The sequence below is a fragment of the Pocillopora verrucosa genome, chromosome 7, assembly GCF_036669915.1.
Source record: "Pocillopora verrucosa isolate sample1 chromosome 7, ASM3666991v2, whole genome shotgun sequence".
Lineage (NCBI taxonomy): Eukaryota > Metazoa > Cnidaria > Anthozoa > Scleractinia > Pocilloporidae > Pocillopora > Pocillopora verrucosa.
Window position 1 is genome coordinate 24,683,409 of NC_089318.1, and position 18,735 is coordinate 24,702,143.

The window sequence follows — 18,735 nt, forward strand, 5'->3', positions numbered from 1 at the left end:
CCCAGCGTCCCTTGCTGGGTGCTAGTCATTTTGGCGGTCATGCAGCATTCTCCACCTCGTGCAACGAACATCATGTTAGCTAGAGTAAGCCTTATTCGCTCTTCTATCGCTTTAGTGCAAGAATCCCTGCTAGTCCGACAAGTTTACGTGCCACGGATTGTGTTGACACACGCATTTGCCTCAAAGAAAGAGCTTCAAGTGAAAATAAAGCGCCCTCCCACAGCGTATCAGTTGTTTGCTTCTGCAAATCGGGAGCAACTTGCTAAGTTAAATCCCGACAGACCCAAACAAGAAATCACTAAAGCTTTACATGACCGATGGAGGGAGATGTCTGAAGAAGAAAAAAACCCTTACAAAGAAGAACATGATAAACAAATGAACTTGTACAAAGCTCCTCTAGAAAAATTGCCGAAGAAACCGCCTGGAGTATTCGGTTTGTTTGTGAAAGAGAACTACTCCAGAATTACATCTGGTTTGTCTCCGGGGTCCACAGCTCCTGACGTTATGAGAGAATTATCTAGTGAGTGGAATAGCATGTCTGACGATGATAAAGAACAACTGAAAGAGAAATACGACAGCTTGGTTGATGAATACAACAAGCAAATTTTGACCTTCGATCAAAATTTAACCGACGAGGAAAGAGCCTTTCTGTTACAAAAACGTGGTGAAGAAATGCGAACTCTTGCCAAGAAAAAGCGCAAACTTCTAAATGTGGGTAAACCCAGATTACCTCCTGGTCCATTTGTTCGTTTTATGCTGAACTCCCTGGGGGAGGTGGAAAGTGAATCACCTGTTGAACGGCTGAAAATTCTGGGACAGAGATGGCAACAGTTGTCTGATGAGGAGAAAGAGGTGTACATCGAGGAATACCGCCTTGCTCGTGAACAGTATGTTCAAGATTTAGCTGAATGGAAGGCGAAGCACCCAGATGCTGAATGAACATAGATCCAAAGTGACAAAATGACAATCATTACTTTTACGTGCTGGCTTAAAAGTCAAATGTGTGAATGTTCATGCAATGTTTGAATATGTCTACACTGTTGATAGTATATTAAGTTTTCGAAAGAAGTGGCAAAGTCGAGTATTGTCTAATACTGAAAGGTGGTTTGTCTTTGGTTTCTTCACAGATGTCAGCTGTGTCTAAAATCAAATTTAAAATTTCAGTATCTACCAAATGGGAATTTAAAAAAATTCGGATTATAATGTTGGACATTAAAATGTACAAATCAGCCCTCTAGTATCACAGCTTCCCTAAAAGGATTGGTGGGCTTCTTAAAAGGGGTTGGGAGGGGGTGCATTGGAGTGTGGTTTTGGGGGATAGAGCATGTTGCATAACAAGACCAAACAATGGCTTCAAAGGAGACTAACATTCTCTTGGTAATTTAGTGTTAACAACTGAGTTGTAAATGTAAATTAGCCACCATATAGGGTAAAAAAGCTGACATTTCGAGCATTAGCCCTTTGTCAGAGTGATTCATCAATCACTCTGATGAAGGGCTAACACTCAAAACATCAGCTTTTTTTACTCTTTATGGTGGCTAATTTATGTTTTCAACTCAGTTAACACTAAATTACCCGTTATACTCTCCCACTGACACAACACCACAGTTTCTTTAGAAACTTACCCCCTTTATTCATTTAACATTCTCTTGCATCATGATCAGCTCTCTTATTTGATATTGATGAATCAACTGCATTTAGAAGGCTAACTTTTAAAAACATTAGACCTTCTTGCCCATAGAGGTCCTTAATGAAAGGAAAGAAGTAATGGATCATAGTTTGCTTGCGTAAACCTGACAAACAGCTTCCATGAGCCCTTTCCAATCCACAATCTCTGAATGACCTTTAGAGTCATTATCTGTGCCAGTAGTTCTATATACCACATGTAAATGAGGAATTTAAGGCCAGTAGCTCAAACCTCAATTTGGAGTCAACTTCTTCACTTTGAAAACATCCAGTATGGATGTCAACATTACTGCTCTAGGGCAAGTAGTCTGTGGGCAAACTCTTGGGTGCCACAGGAGATGTGAGTGGGCTATAATTGAACCTCGTGCTCATTTTTTCAGTCAGATTTTCTTTGCGAATGCAGTCAGTGACCATGATACAATGTGAGTGACAACTTGTCAAGGCTCAACCCTTCAATGTCAAGATCCAATCAGTGTTTCTCACTACTGACTGTTATACAGTTCCCTGAAAATAAGACTGAGTAACTTGATGTTATAGCAAAATATTACCCTATTGGTGATAAGCTTGGCTCCTCTCCTTACCTGTTTACAACATAACATATTAGACTTGTAAGGAGAAGTTGCAAGGTAATCTCCTCTAGGGGTTAAAGGCTTAAGGGGTGGTAAATCCCCAGGTAAGAAGATTGATGTTTCCTCCTGATTGTTATATTATTTGCATGAAATAACTTAGGTTGCAAACATTTGTTAGCCTGTGTTAAACACTTGGTTAGTAAGGATGAGTGTCCAATTTGGCAGGCAAACAATCCTAGGTGAGTTGGAAGAAAAGTTTCCCCCCACAAATGTCCCTTGCCCTCATGTTCCTCATTTCTTGAGGCCATGAGCCTGAAACAGGATAATGGCCTAAAAGTTATTATAAGTTAATTATTAAATCACAACCTGTGCGCACACATTGTTAATATTTTGAAATAAAATGTTTTGTGGGTTGTAAATTTTCCCAAATTTCTTCCTTCAGAAATCTCAATTTATCTTTCCCCGCTCTATTCCCCTATGCTTCATGTTTTTGTTTACGACTGATTTTTCCTGCGGCTCCTCCTGATCTTTGAATGGCTGTACAGCGCGATGTACTGGGAACTAAGAACAACAAGTAGTCATTTTCAACATGGCGTCCCTCGCGAGGTTTCGTGCGAACTTGCGTTTGGAGAAAGAGCATTTTCTGGCATGGTGGAGTTCTTTGAAGAGACTAAGATTGTTGCAGAGATGTAAACATACAGAATGTGCAGTTGAGGTTGAAGTTGGAGGCCAGTAAGTGTGGATTAATACCCTTGATATCTTTTCACGTGGTATTGCCATCGATAGAAAATATGCGAAATATTAGGACCTTATTCATTCCTTAATTAAATAATTAAGCTTAATTTTTAAGCAGTTTTGGTCATGTTTGTGTCGTAGAAAAATGTCATTCGCAACGGGTAAAATGGCTAGGTTGGCAGACGGAGCCGTGGTTGCTGAGGTAAGCTGTTGTCTTAAATATATTACAATTATTATTAATCCTTAAAATAAGTTTTATATTAAGAATTGATACTTTCCATAAGGTATGTTGCAAACCTAATATTATTACGAAGTAACGTAAATCAAGTTGATACCAGTTTTGCACCTGTGGATAATATTGTTTTTCATCAAAAGTCTATAAAGATCCAACTTGTTTAAGCATCTGTACCAAGGACAATAAAGATAACAGTTTGAACAGTCTTGGAACTCGATGTCAACCACGCAAGCTTGAACCAAACATTGAGGGCATGGTATTCAAGATACATACAAGCAATAATGCCTATTTTGCGAGGTCAAGATAGCTAGACGAGGCTGATTACTAGCCATCTTTACAGAATAACTTAGGTCCGTGGATGATTTATTTTATGGCAAAACATTCTAATTGAGAAATAAAATCATAAAAGTGGTCATTATTTTCTTTGTCTTGACTGATTAAAGATGATTTTTTACTTAAGTGTCACCCAGACTACAAGAATCAAACTATTTCACATTTCAAAAAAAATTGCACTAAATTTTGTATGTATGTTGACTGATGCTGCGCACTGATCAAGTTAGCCCCTTTTTGTAAATTAATGTTGTAACTTCCTTGTGTGGTCATCTGGAGATCTGGAGTGTTATGGCTTTATCAGAAAAGTTGGCTCCTTTAGAAAAAGGGAGCCCTGAAGGGCCAATCAAATAGTTCACCTCTGCCTAAAGAATTTTAAGTTCTTGTTATAAAGAAATGAGTAAATTTTGTGTCTCTGAAGCCAATTTTCAATTATCAAATACTTCTATTGCTTTTTTTCACTTCAATAATCATTAAAATTTAAATTTGAATCTTTCATTACATGTACACAGAAAATATCACATCCCTAAATTTAGATTTCCAAAATATTTCTATCTCCTATAGCACGGAGGGAATTCTACTCTAGTTGCTGTTGTTGGGGATAAGAAATCAAAACCAACTGGTGACAAAAGCTTGCATCTAAAAGTAAGGTGTACTTTGTTCTTTTTTTATGAGTCAGTGAATCTAAATCTTAAATATGATTTGTTATTTACCTGTTTCTGTTGTGTCATTGCAGGTTGATTATAAAGAAAAAGCAGCTGCAGGAGGCCAGATTCCTAAAACATTCTTCAGGAAAGATGTTATTTTATCCGAAAGAGAAACAATTGTCAGTAGACGGATTGGTATGAGAATTTTTTGTGTAAACTGAATTAACAACGTGTTCTATGGAACATGATGGTTCATAAATGATATTACTCACCTCTTAACATTGTGACCTTGGTTCTGTATTCTCTCTCTCTAAGAATTTTCTAACAGGTTCTTTGGTTTTCTTCATTCTAGAAGTACCAACATTATACCAAATTATAGTTGAATCTGGACTCGGAGAACTAGGGGCCACCATGTTGATACATTTGCTCCTGAAAAAATCCAATATCTTTCATATCTATTTGATCATTATTCTTTTGTATTCATGGTGCATACTATAACATCAGGTCATAAGTATAGACCCCAGAAAGCTTACCTAGAAGGGATTTTGTGGCTAAAAATAGAAGAGACACATAAGTGAATGAAACTTTTTGGAATCGTCTGCCATTTTACTTTATGCAATAGTGTAGTTTGATCGTCTGTGTGAGTGTAGTCCTGAGAAGGATTGTTGTCAGTAGTGGTAACTGATGTTTCAACAACCTGAGCAGAAGTTGTCATCAGAGTCAAGTGAATCGTTGGTGTCAGTTAAATGATGTCATCAGTCAAAAGTTGTTGTCAGTTGAATCAATGACTGACCCTGGAAAGCTGGTTTACTAACTTGAAACAGACTCCCCTCAACAAGTGTCAACCACTACTGTTGCCATACAAATGACTCATTCACGACATTAACATTACAAATGAACCAAACAGAACAACCTTACTTACTAATGGATGGAGACCGACCAATCACAACTGACATACACCACTTGAGTCTTACAGCCAATAACATCACAGCAAAACCAAACAATCAGTTTATACAAACCGGACTAAGAACATTCGACTGACAACAAATATTCACTTGACTCTGATGATAACTTCTGCTCAGGTTGTCAAAACATCAGTCACTACTAGCGACAACAGTCCTTCTCAGGACTACACTCACCCAGACCATCATTACACATAACATTACATGTTACCCCCAGGTTCAAACCATTTACTGCATTTTACTTTATGATAAATCAGAAACTCATTTTCCACTTTCTTCTTTAATAGACAGATCACTCAGGTCATTATTCCCCAATGGTTACCATGATTCTACTCAGGTAAGATTGGCATTTTCCTATTCTTTCAAACTAATTTAGTTAGTGAAGGGAGACTGATGGTGTTCTATTTAACCCTTAAAGCCCTTAGAGTGACCAGGATCTCATTTTTCCTTGTAGTCATTGTGTCATCCTAGAATCAAACATTAAGATCACAAGAAGTAAGGAGATGATCAGTGACTCATTTTTTGATGGTTAAATTAACTCTCGCTGTCAGCCACAGGAAATGTAAAGAGAATAGAATAGGGAATATGCATACTGAGGGTAGGGTGTTTTAACACACCATTTCAACCCTCAAAAGGGTTGAAATGTTTAAATAATGCATTGGTGAGGTAGACTATTTCTAGAGAAATATCTCTCTCTCTACTTGCACTAAAACATCTTTTATATCCAAGACTATATTTGTGGAGCATTATTTTGATATTTACTGGTGTGCTGTTTATATGAAGAATAACTGTTAGAAATATTTGTATCTATCTAATATTACATGTATTTTCACTTAGAATTGTGTGTTATTCCTTTTGTTTGAATGTGTAACAGATAACAGGAATTTTATGGGCAGCAACTGGGCTTCATGATCCTGATATTGCTGCTATGAATGGAGGTCAGTTTTAATAATAACTTAATAATAACATTTTTTTCTGAAATCCCATTCATGCCATGGGGGGGGGGAAGGGAGAGGGGAAGTAGCAGAACTCCAAGTCACTTGATATTTTTGAAACTGAGATATACTATGTCATCAAGTAAATATTGGTGGACACTCTAAGAACCTTAGCTTGGGAGTCACTGAAGTCTTTGTGCTACTGGTCTGGTGATATTAGAGCACAAAGACAGGAAGCAAATCACAAACAAAAAACATCAAGAGACAAAGTGAGAAATTAAGTACTCACTAATTTTGGTACTAACATTTGAGTACTATTTTATCTGTATTTTGTTGCAGCTTCTGCAGCTGTTTCAGTGTCTGATATCCCTTGGAGTGGTCCCATTGGTAAGATGTTGGATAAAAGCTTAATGTATTTCAGTGCTGGTTTCATTATACCCCTTAAATGATAATCCACTCAAGAGCGTGCTTCTAAAATCAGTTCCACCTTGTAACACATTTCAGGTTTCTTGGCCATTTTGCATTTCATGAAGTATATGTCAGCTTTGGACTTGCTTTATGCTTTTAGTTAATTTGATAAAAAAGGATGAGAAGAAGAGGAAGCTTTTGTGTTTCACCAGTGGGAAACTGAACCCTCAATGGGTTGTCAACTAAATTTGTTTTTCTAACTGTATGTTATGTCAAAAAACTGAGAGACACAGGGTCAAAAATTATTGATTGAAATAATAGAAAAAGCTTTCAATCAGTTGAATGAAATTTATTTTGTTTGTGGTTTTATATTTTAGGTGCAGTTAGAGTTGGAGAGGTTGATGGAAAGTTTGTTATTAATCCCACATGGTCAGAACTTAGTATCAGCAAGTTGAATCTTGTTGTTGCTTGCAGTAAAACAAAAGTTGGTAAGATGAGAATATAAGCAACTGTTTAGTTGTAAATTCATAAGGTCACATTTCCCCAACATTATCAATGAGCATGTGCTTTTCCACTAGGGTTGACAATTAAATTAAAGAATGAAACTTAATTTGCTTACCAGAATGATGTTTTTATGAGAAAAATAAAACAATTAAGAATGAGACAAAGATTAACCTTTTAACTCCCAGCAGTGATCAATATGCAACTTCTCCCAATAATATCCATACAATATTTAGCAAACAGGTGATGAGAATACTCAAACTTATCAGGTACAAGTTGCCATCTTGATCCAACACCAAATTCTTGTAACTAATTTACAGCAGCTAGAGGGGAGAATTAACAATCAGATCTTGGGAGTTAAAGGGTTAAAGGAAACTGTACTTGGTATTCATCAATATTGAAGGGAATTGGATGATTAATTTTAGGAGCATAAGAGAATAATAGGAGTTTCTTTGGTTCCCAAGAGTAATGAAACTTATGATTTACAACTCAGTTCTCGTTGAATGTTTGAAGTGCTGAGCTGTGGGAAAACTTAATTCATAGCAAATAAAGTAGCACTGTACAACTTGTGTTTTCCACTTAGCTTTGATTAAGTCAAACAACAGAATAAGAATCTATGATAAATAACTTTCAAACTGATGGTATTAAAAACAGTGTTCTTGTGACTTTCAGTGATGATAGAGGCATTTGCTCAAGAAGTGAGCTCTGAGAGATTTTGTGAAGCTGTAAGATTTGGCTTTAAGAAGGTATGCCATGAAAAAAGATATTAATCTTACTTAATTGTTGAGATGATACTAGTGAAACTATTACTGCATTTAACTGAGGGTTATATTTCATCAACAGTGTCAAACCATTATTGAAGCTCTACTTGAGTTGCAAAGACAAGCGGGAAAGAAGAAGGACATGTCACGAGTTGGGCGTGACACACCTCCTGAAGAGATAAAGGGTGCTATTGTGAGGTAAAGAAGTCTTATAAAAAAAACTGATTGGATCGAAAAAGGTTTAATATCCACCTCTTTATGGACTGAAACTAAGAGCAGACCTCCTCCCCCTCCCTCCACCCCCCCCCCCCCCGAAAAAAAAAGGAAATCATGCCTAACTGAAATTAAGCACACATAATACAGACCTTAATCAAGATACACAGGACTCATACATTACTTGAACAAGGTCAATCTGTGGCATCTTCTTGGCAAATTCGTTAATTGATAACTCTTGACATAGCAAATTTTGAATCGTTAAAACAAGAACATTGCTGTTTAAGAGATTGACACTAAGATCAGAGCCTGACAATCTATCACGTTTTGCCAGTTTTAGTTAGTAAAGATCACTGAACATATTTACGTTCTGTTTTTTTCTTTTCTCCTAGGTTTAATTTAAACAAAGAATTCGACAAAATATTTTCAAACTTTGCCTACTCAAAGGTATGACATTTACCCTTATCTATCCCGGGAGTGTTTTTTTTTTATTGTAAAGAAAATAATCGGGCAGAGGTGTCTGAAATCAGGAGATAGTACGCGAAATTGGACAGAAGTGAACGACATCAGACAATAGTGTCGGACATAAGACGGAAATGACCGAAACCGTTGGATAGCGTTAGACATCGAATGAATTTGTCAGAAATTTGACGGATGGGTCCGAAGTCGGACCGAATACTGGGCTGTCAGACGGAACTTTCCAAAATCTGTTATAACTGTTTGAAACAGTTATATCAGAAATAGTAAGAAATAGTAGTTCTGTCGATGTTATCACAATTTCTGTAAATTTCAGTCGCATTTTGGAGCACTGGTCTAATATTTATGACACGAAATAGTAACAAACTATTTTCGCTTTATGATGCTCTTTTGATGAACAAACAAAACTTACGGAGGAACAAACTTTAAGAGGGAAATAGCCAAATCAAAGAGTTTGTATTGCAATAATGATTTTAATGTTAAGTATTATTTCACTTCAGATGGAACGCGACAAGGAAATGTTTAAAGTTAGGGATGACCATCTCTTACACTTTCAAGGTGTGCTAGAAACACAGATTTTATCAACATAACAGATCATTGGTTAGATTTGGTTTGGATCAACAATTTTACCTAGAAAGTAATCCAGGTTAATATTGGGTTGGCTCCGTTTTGCTCTGCGCCACTCTCTCAACCAACCAAGAGCAAAAACAAAAACCAGTGGGGACCAGTGTTCCTCGCGTTTTTCTGCTCTCAGGGTGGTTTCATTGATTTCTCCCTGGTTTCTCTTTGGCTCCTTGAGATATTATTCTGTGCTCTGATTGGCTGTTTTGAGAAGTGTGGTTTGTGACTCTCACTCGCAAAGTGCTCTATTGGTGGGACTCAGTGATTGAATGAACTACTACAAATAAAACATGCCAGACAAATACAACCGCTATCTTAACAAAGATAAATTTTTAATGGGCGTCTGAGAACTCTAATCTGCACCCCACAACTGACGTCTAGCACAAGAATTTTTAATGTAACCAAGTTGTTTGGTTTCAGTTTATTCGGCTTATTGTTTTAAAAGGTGGTAGATCCAAATAAAAATAATTTTTTTTCATTTTTGACTTTAACAGAGAGATTTCCAAATGTTGCCGCTCATGAGATAGAAAATGCAATATTTGAAGAAACCAAATCAGTGTTTAGGAACAACGTTCTTTATTCGTCCCAAAGGTACAATAATCATTTTACAATTTAATTCCTTACAAGGATTATTTCTTGATACATTTAACTCACAACGTAGAATGGTTTTAGAAACGAAGTTAACTGTAAAGGGGATGTTTCCGTCCACACCACTCAAGATAAACCAAGGAAAACTTGATCTGTAGGATAAACATGTTAGGGGAGCTGCTTTTATCTCAGACTTTACCTTTAAGGTGTAGAGTGGCGTACTAAAGTACTCCCAAAGCGCTGAGGTAATTGATTCGTTATATCATGACGAAGACTACTGATTAAGTTTTGAAAATTTACAACGATTTATACTTATTTTGTTCAGATGTGATGGACGTGCGTTTGATGCTCTTCGACCCATAAGATGTGAAGTTGATTTGTTCAAGAGTCTTCATGGATCTGCTTTATTTCAAAGAGGGGAAACCCAGGTTTGCCTCTCTCTAAAGAGAATTTAAGATCCATGTTTGGTATATTCACCGCAAACGTCAAAGAAGTTAGAACTTTCGAGACTTTCAGCTTTTTAGATCGACGTCGGCTTTCGCCTGAAAATAAAAAATTATCATGCGCGCCGCTATCTTGAATTACACAAAGTATGGAGGGCACAAACACAAAATGTGGCTAAAACGTTGGTTTTCTCGCTTCCCAAACGGATTGCTTGTAAAGAAATGACTTCACCTCACATATATTTATGGGACGTACGTGAGAATTTTCGAATGGGGAGAAAAAAAGCGTCTAGGGAGTTCAATTACCTGAAACTGCTTTGCCCGAAGTTCAAACGTGGACGGCGAATGGCGAACGTGACCACTGGAGTCTGGTCACGTGCCTCCCAGTCGTCGGCGGTCACACGTATTCTGAAACCAACTTGAATCTAAAACTCCCTAATGATTCATTTCGACTTCGTGACTCACAACCATTATAAAAGGTAGTACTGTAATATTTTATCTACACAGCTACTGCAGTAAACAAATTAACCCACTCCTTATTTTTCTCGAAAGGTGTTTTGTACAGCAACACTTGGATCCCTTCGTTCTGCAAAACAACCTGACGCCGCCGTAGTAGGGGTCGGGTTAGTAAGGATTTGTTGGAGCATTTTGTGTTAAGTTTGCCGATGATAAATTTGCTCTCGATTTTTCTTGATGGTTTCACGAGAAGAAACAAAGCTACCGTCAGCTTTTTTAGGTAACATTAAAGCTACCTGGAGAAAGTTTACAGTATTGCATGCTTTCTGTTCTATTGAATGGACTTGTTCATCTTTTCAAAATTCGGTAAAATTTTCAAGTATGATGACAGGTTTCCTTAATAATATTTCGTTTCCTTTTGTTGTGCAGCGACGTCAAAGAAAGACCATTCATGCTTCACTATGAGGTAGGTTGTGTATCGAATTCTGTAATTGCTGAAAGCGCTGGTGTCACCTGGACTGGGGTCTAGATCTTACTACTAACACATCAATACAAAGAAAGCTGTGAACTTATTTCTTAATTGTTGTTTATTTCAGTGTTATGACATTTTTACTCACTAATTACTAATTCACAGCTAACATTTCTTTTGGTTGATTACAAATAGTTTCCACCATTTTGTGTGAATGGAATAGGGTTGATCGGTGGTTCCAGTCGACGAGAAATTGGTCATGGTAAGATAAACATTTTGCATCACTGATTTGTAGAAGAAGACGATATTTGCCTTAAGTATTTAATCGCTTTAATTTAACACTGTGGGTGTTCCCTTTAGATAAACGATAACTGGCTCCATTTGGCGCGAAAATCCGCTAGGAAAACTGAGTTCAAGGACAAATTCCAATAATATTTTCAGATAACATTGTTAATTTTTAATTTGTGAGAAATCAAACAGTTTTGTTCGTTTATTTTAGGTAATTTAGCAGAAATGGCTTTAGAACCAGTTGTTCCCAAGGATTTTCCATTCACCATCCGACTTACATCTCAAGTGTTAGAATCCAATGGTAGGCAAGATAGTCCATCCTCAGATGAGGTTCAACGGGTATCATGTATCATGTATCAGATGCAGTTTTCTTTTTTATTTCTGGCCCGCGATAAAAATCATCGCAGCGGTTTTGTGTTTAACGTCTCTATTTTTTTTTCTTTTTTTAACAGGTTCATCATCTTTAGCATCTGTTTGTGCTGGAAGTTTGGCAATGATGGATGCTGGTAGGTGTTTTCTTTAATAATTATCATTGTTATATTTATAGCTATTTAGATCACAGCTTTTGGTCTTTCTTCGTTTTCCTTTTCATTGATCTTTATCTTCATCACTGCAGTTTACGCTACTGATAATACCACTGTTATAAGCAAACCTTCTGTTACTATGATCGTGATCGGCTCGAAAATTATCGTTAACATCGTTATCGTTGCCTTTACAGTTAACGTTATCGCCATCGTTACCATTACGTAGATTATAATTGTTTTAGCATGCTCTGAAGAAACAACTTAATACTTGCATATGATTATGTGGCTCTTTTAACCCTTAAATTACTATTTTTCATATCACAGGGATTCCAATCACTCGTCCTGTTGCAGGAGTTGCCTGTGGTTTGATAACAAGCAGTGATGCAGAGGACCCGGATAAACCAGACATAGAAAATTATTGTCTTCTGACAGATATCTTGGTAAGAAACATAATACGTGTGAGTAAGGGGTTTAAATTGATAAAGTTTACTCAGAACAAGTTTGGAAATGTTTGTTGTCTCACTTTGTTGTAATAACAACACGTATTTCATTAGGGCATTGAAGACTTTATGGGTGATATGGACTTTAAACTTGCCGGAAGCAGAGAAGGAATAACAGCTCTACAGGTAAATTGCCTTCTGTTTACTACCCATCTAATATTATTGTGTTAGATATCAAATTAAGCTTTGGTGACTTGCGCGATTTGTTTGTGATAGGCTGATTTCAAGGTACCAGGCCTTCCGCTACACATTGTAGAAGAGGCAGTCAAAAAGGCAACTGGTAAGTAGTAGTAGTTAACAGATGAGGAAATAGAATTAACTGAAGCCAGACAAGGAATATTTAGATGTGGAAATACGTAACTGTGATACTTGTGGATGGCAAAGTGAAATCAGGAACCGAACAAACTTCTTTGTGATTTGTGACATTGACAGAGAGCCAATTTCTCCTCTTAAGTTTTTCTTTTGTCCTCGGTAGTTGCACAAATGTCAATCTGATTTTCTAGACAGGACGAGTTTTTTTACCTTAGTGTTCCTCTTTGCGACCATCAAATTGCTATTCCCCCCAATTAAAAAATTAATGCTCGTTTTGAAGACGCCTTGGAAGGTTTTCTGGTAGAATTTAAAGGGCAACGCTTGTTAACGTGTCACTTCACTTTCCAGCTGATCGGATGAAAATTTTGGATTTAATAGAAGAATGCCAAAGCGGTCCGAGAAAAATACCCAAAGACAATCTGCCAGTTCAAGGTGAGCTTTTTTAACTTAACTTTACAGAGATATCGTTTATCATACAACAAACGATCACTTTCATCATTATTAGGTCATCCCCTGACTTGCGTTTTGGGATCCAGCCTGAAAAATAACGATCGTCGAGCTTATCACCTTTCCTTATGTTCTTGCTGTTGATGGAGTTTTATCTTTCTGCTCACGTAGGAAATGTAGTTCTTTCTCGATTACAAGTTAGAAAGCTGTTTTCTGCTGGCGGACTGACAATAAAAAACCTACAGGAAGAGACAGGTTAGTATCAGCTACTAAGTGAAAAAGAAGGAAAGATAATTAATGACTTTCACGTAGCACAGTTCAACAAACGGGACAATTTACTCACATATACTGGTATCCTTTACTTAGCACGAAATGACCGGGAACATGTAGCCAGCGCTCGTTTTACTGTCTAGGTCTTAGCTTTTGTATTAGGTAATAGAGGTTTGTAAAATATTCTCCTATGTAAGTCATTGAGTACTGATTAACTTAAAAATAAGGTATTCTTACAAATAATTCTTTCTTCACTGGAGAGATGTCTCATGTACGCGAACATTTAGCTCACTTTTAGGGGTATGGAAAATAAATTTAAATCTTCAAGTCGATTATATTTGAAATCATTCTCATTTATCTTTATCTCAAGTGCTAATGACCAATGTAACGTGTTTCTGGTTTAAAGGTTCAATCATTACACGAGTTGAAGATGATGAGTTTCACGTGTTTGCTTATGACGCGAAAGCTTTCCAGGAAGTATTAGACAAGATGAAAGAAATTACTGCCGGTGCCGACACGGAAAAGGTATCACAATCTTTGCTCCAGGGTTAAACTTATTCATCATTTGAACAGGCTGCGTGCATTCAGTCAGATATGTTACTGTTGGTTGTAAAATAACTGACTGATTGCCTCCCGTGTTACCTGGAGTCGTAAAAAACAACTTAACGATGTACTTGCTACAGGAGGTTGCGCAGGTAAAATGTGCGAACAGGAATCAAAGTTCTGGGTAAAAAAGTTGATTTTTTTTTTCATGTTCAGGAAACCATGGAATTAAATAAAAAAGAAACCTGCTAAACAAGGATCGCAGTGCAACACAGTACACTTTTTTTTGTTCTTAGCTGCGAGGATCTTCTAATTTCACAGTACACTTTCTTACCGAAACTTTGACTAACATTCCGTTACATGAAACCTAAATCGTTCTAACGTGATATCGTAAATTCTCTATTATTTAACGTCTGCAACAGCTTAGAGATTTCCAACTTTATTTCTTCTTCCCTAATTTTCTTTTGTCTCTTATTGCGTTTATTTCCTTCACTAAGCACTGGACAGAATCTCTTGAAGTTGGAGCTACATACAAAGCAACTATTACTGAGTTTAGGTAAGAGAAAACAAACCTTTGAGACCCGTGTCTTTCTGCTTTCATCAACTCGTCAACTGTTCGAACCCATCTCTTTTCATGCTCTGTTGTAACCCAGTTTGCTTTTTTACGCTGAGGCTGCAAAACTTGTGGTGCTTACTTAATATGCATGCGCGTAAATGTGATCACATGACACCAGTACTCTGAAAACACCACTGGTTACCTATTGATGGGCGCATAGTTTTTAAAAATTCTTTTATTGACATGTAAATGCTTGAAGGGCTTAGCGTCACCAAACCTCTGCGATCTTATAACAAAATATTTGCTCAGATACAATTTAAGATCAGTTATTGGCCATCGTTTGGTTGACGTTGGTTACAAACTTGCCAGATATGGTTCAAGATCATTTTCTGTAACCGCGGCTAAACTCTGGAACGCACCGTCGCTGGAAATCCGTTTAAGCGACAATTTGTAGCAATTCAAGCGCAATCTTAAAATACATCTTTTCAGGAAAGCCTCTTACATGATGATTCATTATTGGTTAGTTATTTAATTAGTTATTTAGGTAGGTAGTTAGTAAGTTTTTACTCATGAGGTTTTTTATTCTCAGTTCTTATTGTGATTTTGACAGCTTAGTTATGTTATTAGTAAGTTTAAAGTGCTATTGGATAGCGACAGAAAAAGCGCTATTTAAATATAGTATTATTATTATGATTATTTTGTCATTCCAGGGAGTACGGGATTATGGTAGAACTTTTACCGGACACACCCAGTGTACTTTTACACACTTCAGAAATATCTCACCATAAAGTAAGTCGACGTAACGAAGTAACTGTGACAAGATAGTCTCAATATCACATCGAGTGGTCATAAACTGGACTTACATGTGGCACATATTTTCATTCAGATAGGAAGTGCGGTCTACTGCTTTCATGGTAAAGCCATGGGCCTGCTGTACATAGCCTTTATGGCTGGCGGCCCTTTGTGCCCTTTAAAGCTATGAGCGGAGAATTTTAGCCGCCCGTTTTCACAGGTCCGTCGCCTAACGCTCACAGCACACTCAAAACCACCAGTTACTCAGGCTTATCGTGATACAATAAAAGCCTTGGGTTTGTCCAGTCCAGCATGTGTGGTATTTCAGTTATTTTGCACAATCTTGTATCGAGTGATCATTGATATATGTTCTTCAAAGTTCACCGCTTCATTGAAAGAAAGGTTTTCATAGTCTAGGAAAGTTGTTTGGAAATAGTAAAATGAAACCCTCTGATGGAACTAAGTACTTGCTTCTCAGGTTTTATTTTCCCAGTTTTTTCCGCAAGCATTATAGGCTGATTTTTTTACCGACGGATATTTCTTATTAACTTAAAACCTCCTCTGCTGTTGTCTGAGCTTTTTTTCTTTTCTTTTCTTTTCTTTTCTTTTCTTTTTTTTCTTCAGAGTCATCAAACAACGAATGAATTTACACTAGGACAAATCGTTGATGTAATGTATCTTGGAAAAGACCCTTTCTCTGGAAAAGTTCGTCTGTCAAGAAAAGCACTTTTGCCGAAGCCGCATAATACCATGAACCACGAAGATTTTGTCGAAAAGTTCCTGAGCCCTTCAAAAAATAAGAGGACTTGATTTGCTTACCAACGCTCTAGTTTAAGAGCTTAAATGAAGATTTTCTTGGTACTGTCAATAAAATTATTTTGGAACAGCAGACATCAATCCTAGTTATTTAAGAGAAATTTGGTGCCTGGGTGGGGAATTGTTTCCAAAACCTGGCAGGCACCTGCAAAACTTCCTTTCAAACAAATTGTAAAATGCTCAAAGCAGTCAGGCTGAAGTCCCCCACAAAGTGCTGTGAAGTTCATGAGAGTATTAGTATGAAGAAAGCGATATATTAATGCCACATCGCCAATATGGATCCCTGGTAACTGATTACGTGCGTGTTTCCCTTTAATGCTATTAAACTCCAAACTATTCCAGGCTGGTTCAGCTTCAAATACACCTACCTCGTTCGATGCGGAGGGCCAAAGATGACATAAATTCTAAGACAACAGACAGAATTACATCTTCATTTGTTTTAAACTTAGCTTCTTGCTCTGTGGCGGACCCAAAATTAGACTCGGGAAGCAATTTCTTTAATTGCAGCTCACCAACCAGGGTAGTATCCTCATTTGTATCTAATACATCTTGCAGCATTCGACTTTTAAGGGCAGCACCCCTAACCCCTGGTGGTCTTTGCAAAAAGTTTGAACCACGATTTTAAGAGAGAGTTTGACCTTAAGAAGTTGAGAACGGAAGGTCGCTCTTGAGAGTCGAGCCGATTTGCTGTGTGAACGAGTGGGCAAATTTCGTTAATTTCATAAACCTGACATGTCCAGTGTTTCCACCCCACTGGGGAGCTGAGGGAGCGCCGGGAGGCCACTTGAGCTATTTCAGCCTCCCCTCCACTTCGTAAAAGCGAGAAGGAATGGGCTCAATATTCTATCAAAATGGCGGACGGATTAAAGCGGTGGACAGATAAGGGAACGAATCCGTGTGCTGCAGAGTCGGTGGCTTCCTTAAAATGTTTGGAAGAGAATAATTACGATAAGGCAAGATGTGCAAATTATTTTCTAGCATATAAAGAGTGTAAAAGAGCTTGGAACAAAAGGAAGGCAGAAAGAAGAAGACGTGGTCTACCGCCTGGCGACCCTGTCTAGCTTCAAATTTAGCTATTGGTGAATGTGATCTTGGACTTTACTCAAGCATTAATAAAGTGAGTTAACTTGAGTGATGGATGTTTCGATATGAAACATTCAAAATATTCTATCTATTCCGTGATGGTGATACTTTGGCGGTAAGGACAATCTGCGTATCACATACACAAATGGAGGTCCGTTGGAAATGCTGATCAAAGGCAGATCATGAGCGTTACCTTTCTTAGGAGGACAGCACAAGCGTGGTCGCTTATCATGGGGACAATAATAAACTGCTGGATAAAGTGCAACTTACTTCTGGGAGCTTTCAAAATGTGGAATTATTTTTTTTTACTCAAGGGAGAGTAAAACTGCTTTTGTTTATCACACTCGAGGAAATATGCAATTCGGGTTCCGAAGAGTTTGTGAAATTTTAAATAAAAGAGATTTGCAATCCTCATGAGTTCTTTTCAGGATGAATTTGACATGGATAACCAAACTGTGGTGGCTTGTTAAATTTGTACAGCTGATTTTTATAGCTTTAGCCCTTGTTAGATAATTTACCTTCCTAACTTCGCTTGGATTAAAGCATGAGTGCTTTACTTACCCCAGTTGCTCCACAACAGTTTCCTTGAGAGCAAATACTTTTGAAGCAAATAATGCAGTTTGATATTCAAAAAATCAAATTAAACTGATTCTGTAAAATTTCCAAAATATGGTCTTTGTTGGAGATGACTTTGTCTCTAACAAAAAATTGTATACATGGGGAGTTTATCATCATATGTTGTTGACAAAAATTTTGGCACTTTCACAACTTCACCAGTGACTTGCATAAATTGAAAGTTTTGATGGGTCTGACTATACTTAGTGTCAAATAGAAACCCAATTCTTTTGTTTTGGGGTCAATGTAAATTTTTTTCAGGACAACATGATACATTGGAATACTCCTCAGTCATCTCCATAATGCACATGGCATAAGAGTGCGGTTGGGCAGAAAGGGATGATGGGAGAGCTTTTCTTTCTGCTTTGTCTATATGCATCACACTTTGTGCTTCAGTGCTGCACATCATATGAAAATGATTGGGACTTAGTCAAACTCTCATGTGTAAGGATACATAGGCAGTAAGTGATTATCAAAATCAATTTAAGTTGATTTAAGTCAACTTTATCTTCCTCTCACAAATAATCACAACTATGATTGCTATTCTTTTTTTATAACGAGGTACCAGATCTCATTAGAAAGGTGACAATACATACATTATAACTGAAATGGATCAAAGAAAGAAGTAGTAAACTGAGGAGAGAAAAAGAATTTGTTCCCTCTGGGAATTGTACTGAGTTCAAATTGTACTGTATGATTTTTCTTCAAATAATATGTCATCAAGTAACATTTTAACCCTAGTTCCCCTACTCTACGGCCTTACACCTTCCTCACTATTTCGGTGAAATTTATTCGTAAATTCCTTCGCGTCATTCGCCCTATTAAGTCACTGTCCTCTTCGCCTTCACTCTTTCAAGCACAACAACATGAGTGTCACGCAATCTCTCTGTGGCTCACTCGAGGCTCTTCTGATCAGCGGCTGCGCTGCAAGGGAGTGCGCACTTCCTCTGTGA

The 18,735-nt window shown here is 37.4% G+C and overlaps 2 protein-coding genes across 2 annotated transcripts; both read left to right on the top strand.

Annotated features, from left to right (window-relative positions):
* Positions 1 to 30: 30 nt before the first annotated feature.
* On the top strand, positions 31 to 1,229 carry LOC131792117 (transcription factor A, mitochondrial). The gene has a single exon (XM_059109491.2). The coding sequence runs from the start codon at positions 40 to 42 to the stop codon at positions 937 to 939; it is 900 nt and encodes a 299-aa protein (XP_058965474.2). The 5' UTR covers positions 31 to 39; the 3' UTR covers positions 940 to 1,229.
* A 1,609-nt stretch (positions 1,230 to 2,838) lies between these two features.
* On the top strand, positions 2,839 to 16,154 carry LOC131792064 (polyribonucleotide nucleotidyltransferase 1, mitochondrial). Its single transcript, XM_059109426.2, has 28 exons — positions 2,839 to 2,987; positions 3,132 to 3,192; positions 4,120 to 4,200; positions 4,292 to 4,397; positions 5,452 to 5,501; positions 6,039 to 6,102; positions 6,439 to 6,486; positions 6,885 to 6,995; positions 7,681 to 7,754; positions 7,852 to 7,967; positions 8,375 to 8,429; positions 8,960 to 9,017; positions 9,575 to 9,671; positions 9,994 to 10,096; positions 10,664 to 10,734; positions 10,997 to 11,033; positions 11,232 to 11,298; positions 11,536 to 11,625; positions 11,777 to 11,830; positions 12,173 to 12,288; positions 12,403 to 12,474; positions 12,565 to 12,628; positions 13,009 to 13,092; positions 13,279 to 13,362; positions 13,784 to 13,902; positions 14,418 to 14,476; positions 15,187 to 15,265; positions 15,893 to 16,154. The coding sequence occupies exons 1-28, from the start codon at positions 2,845 to 2,847 to the stop codon at positions 16,076 to 16,078; spliced, it is 2,349 nt and encodes a 782-aa protein (XP_058965409.2). The 5' UTR covers positions 2,839 to 2,844; the 3' UTR covers positions 16,079 to 16,154.
* Positions 16,155 to 18,735: the final 2,581 nt, after the last annotated feature.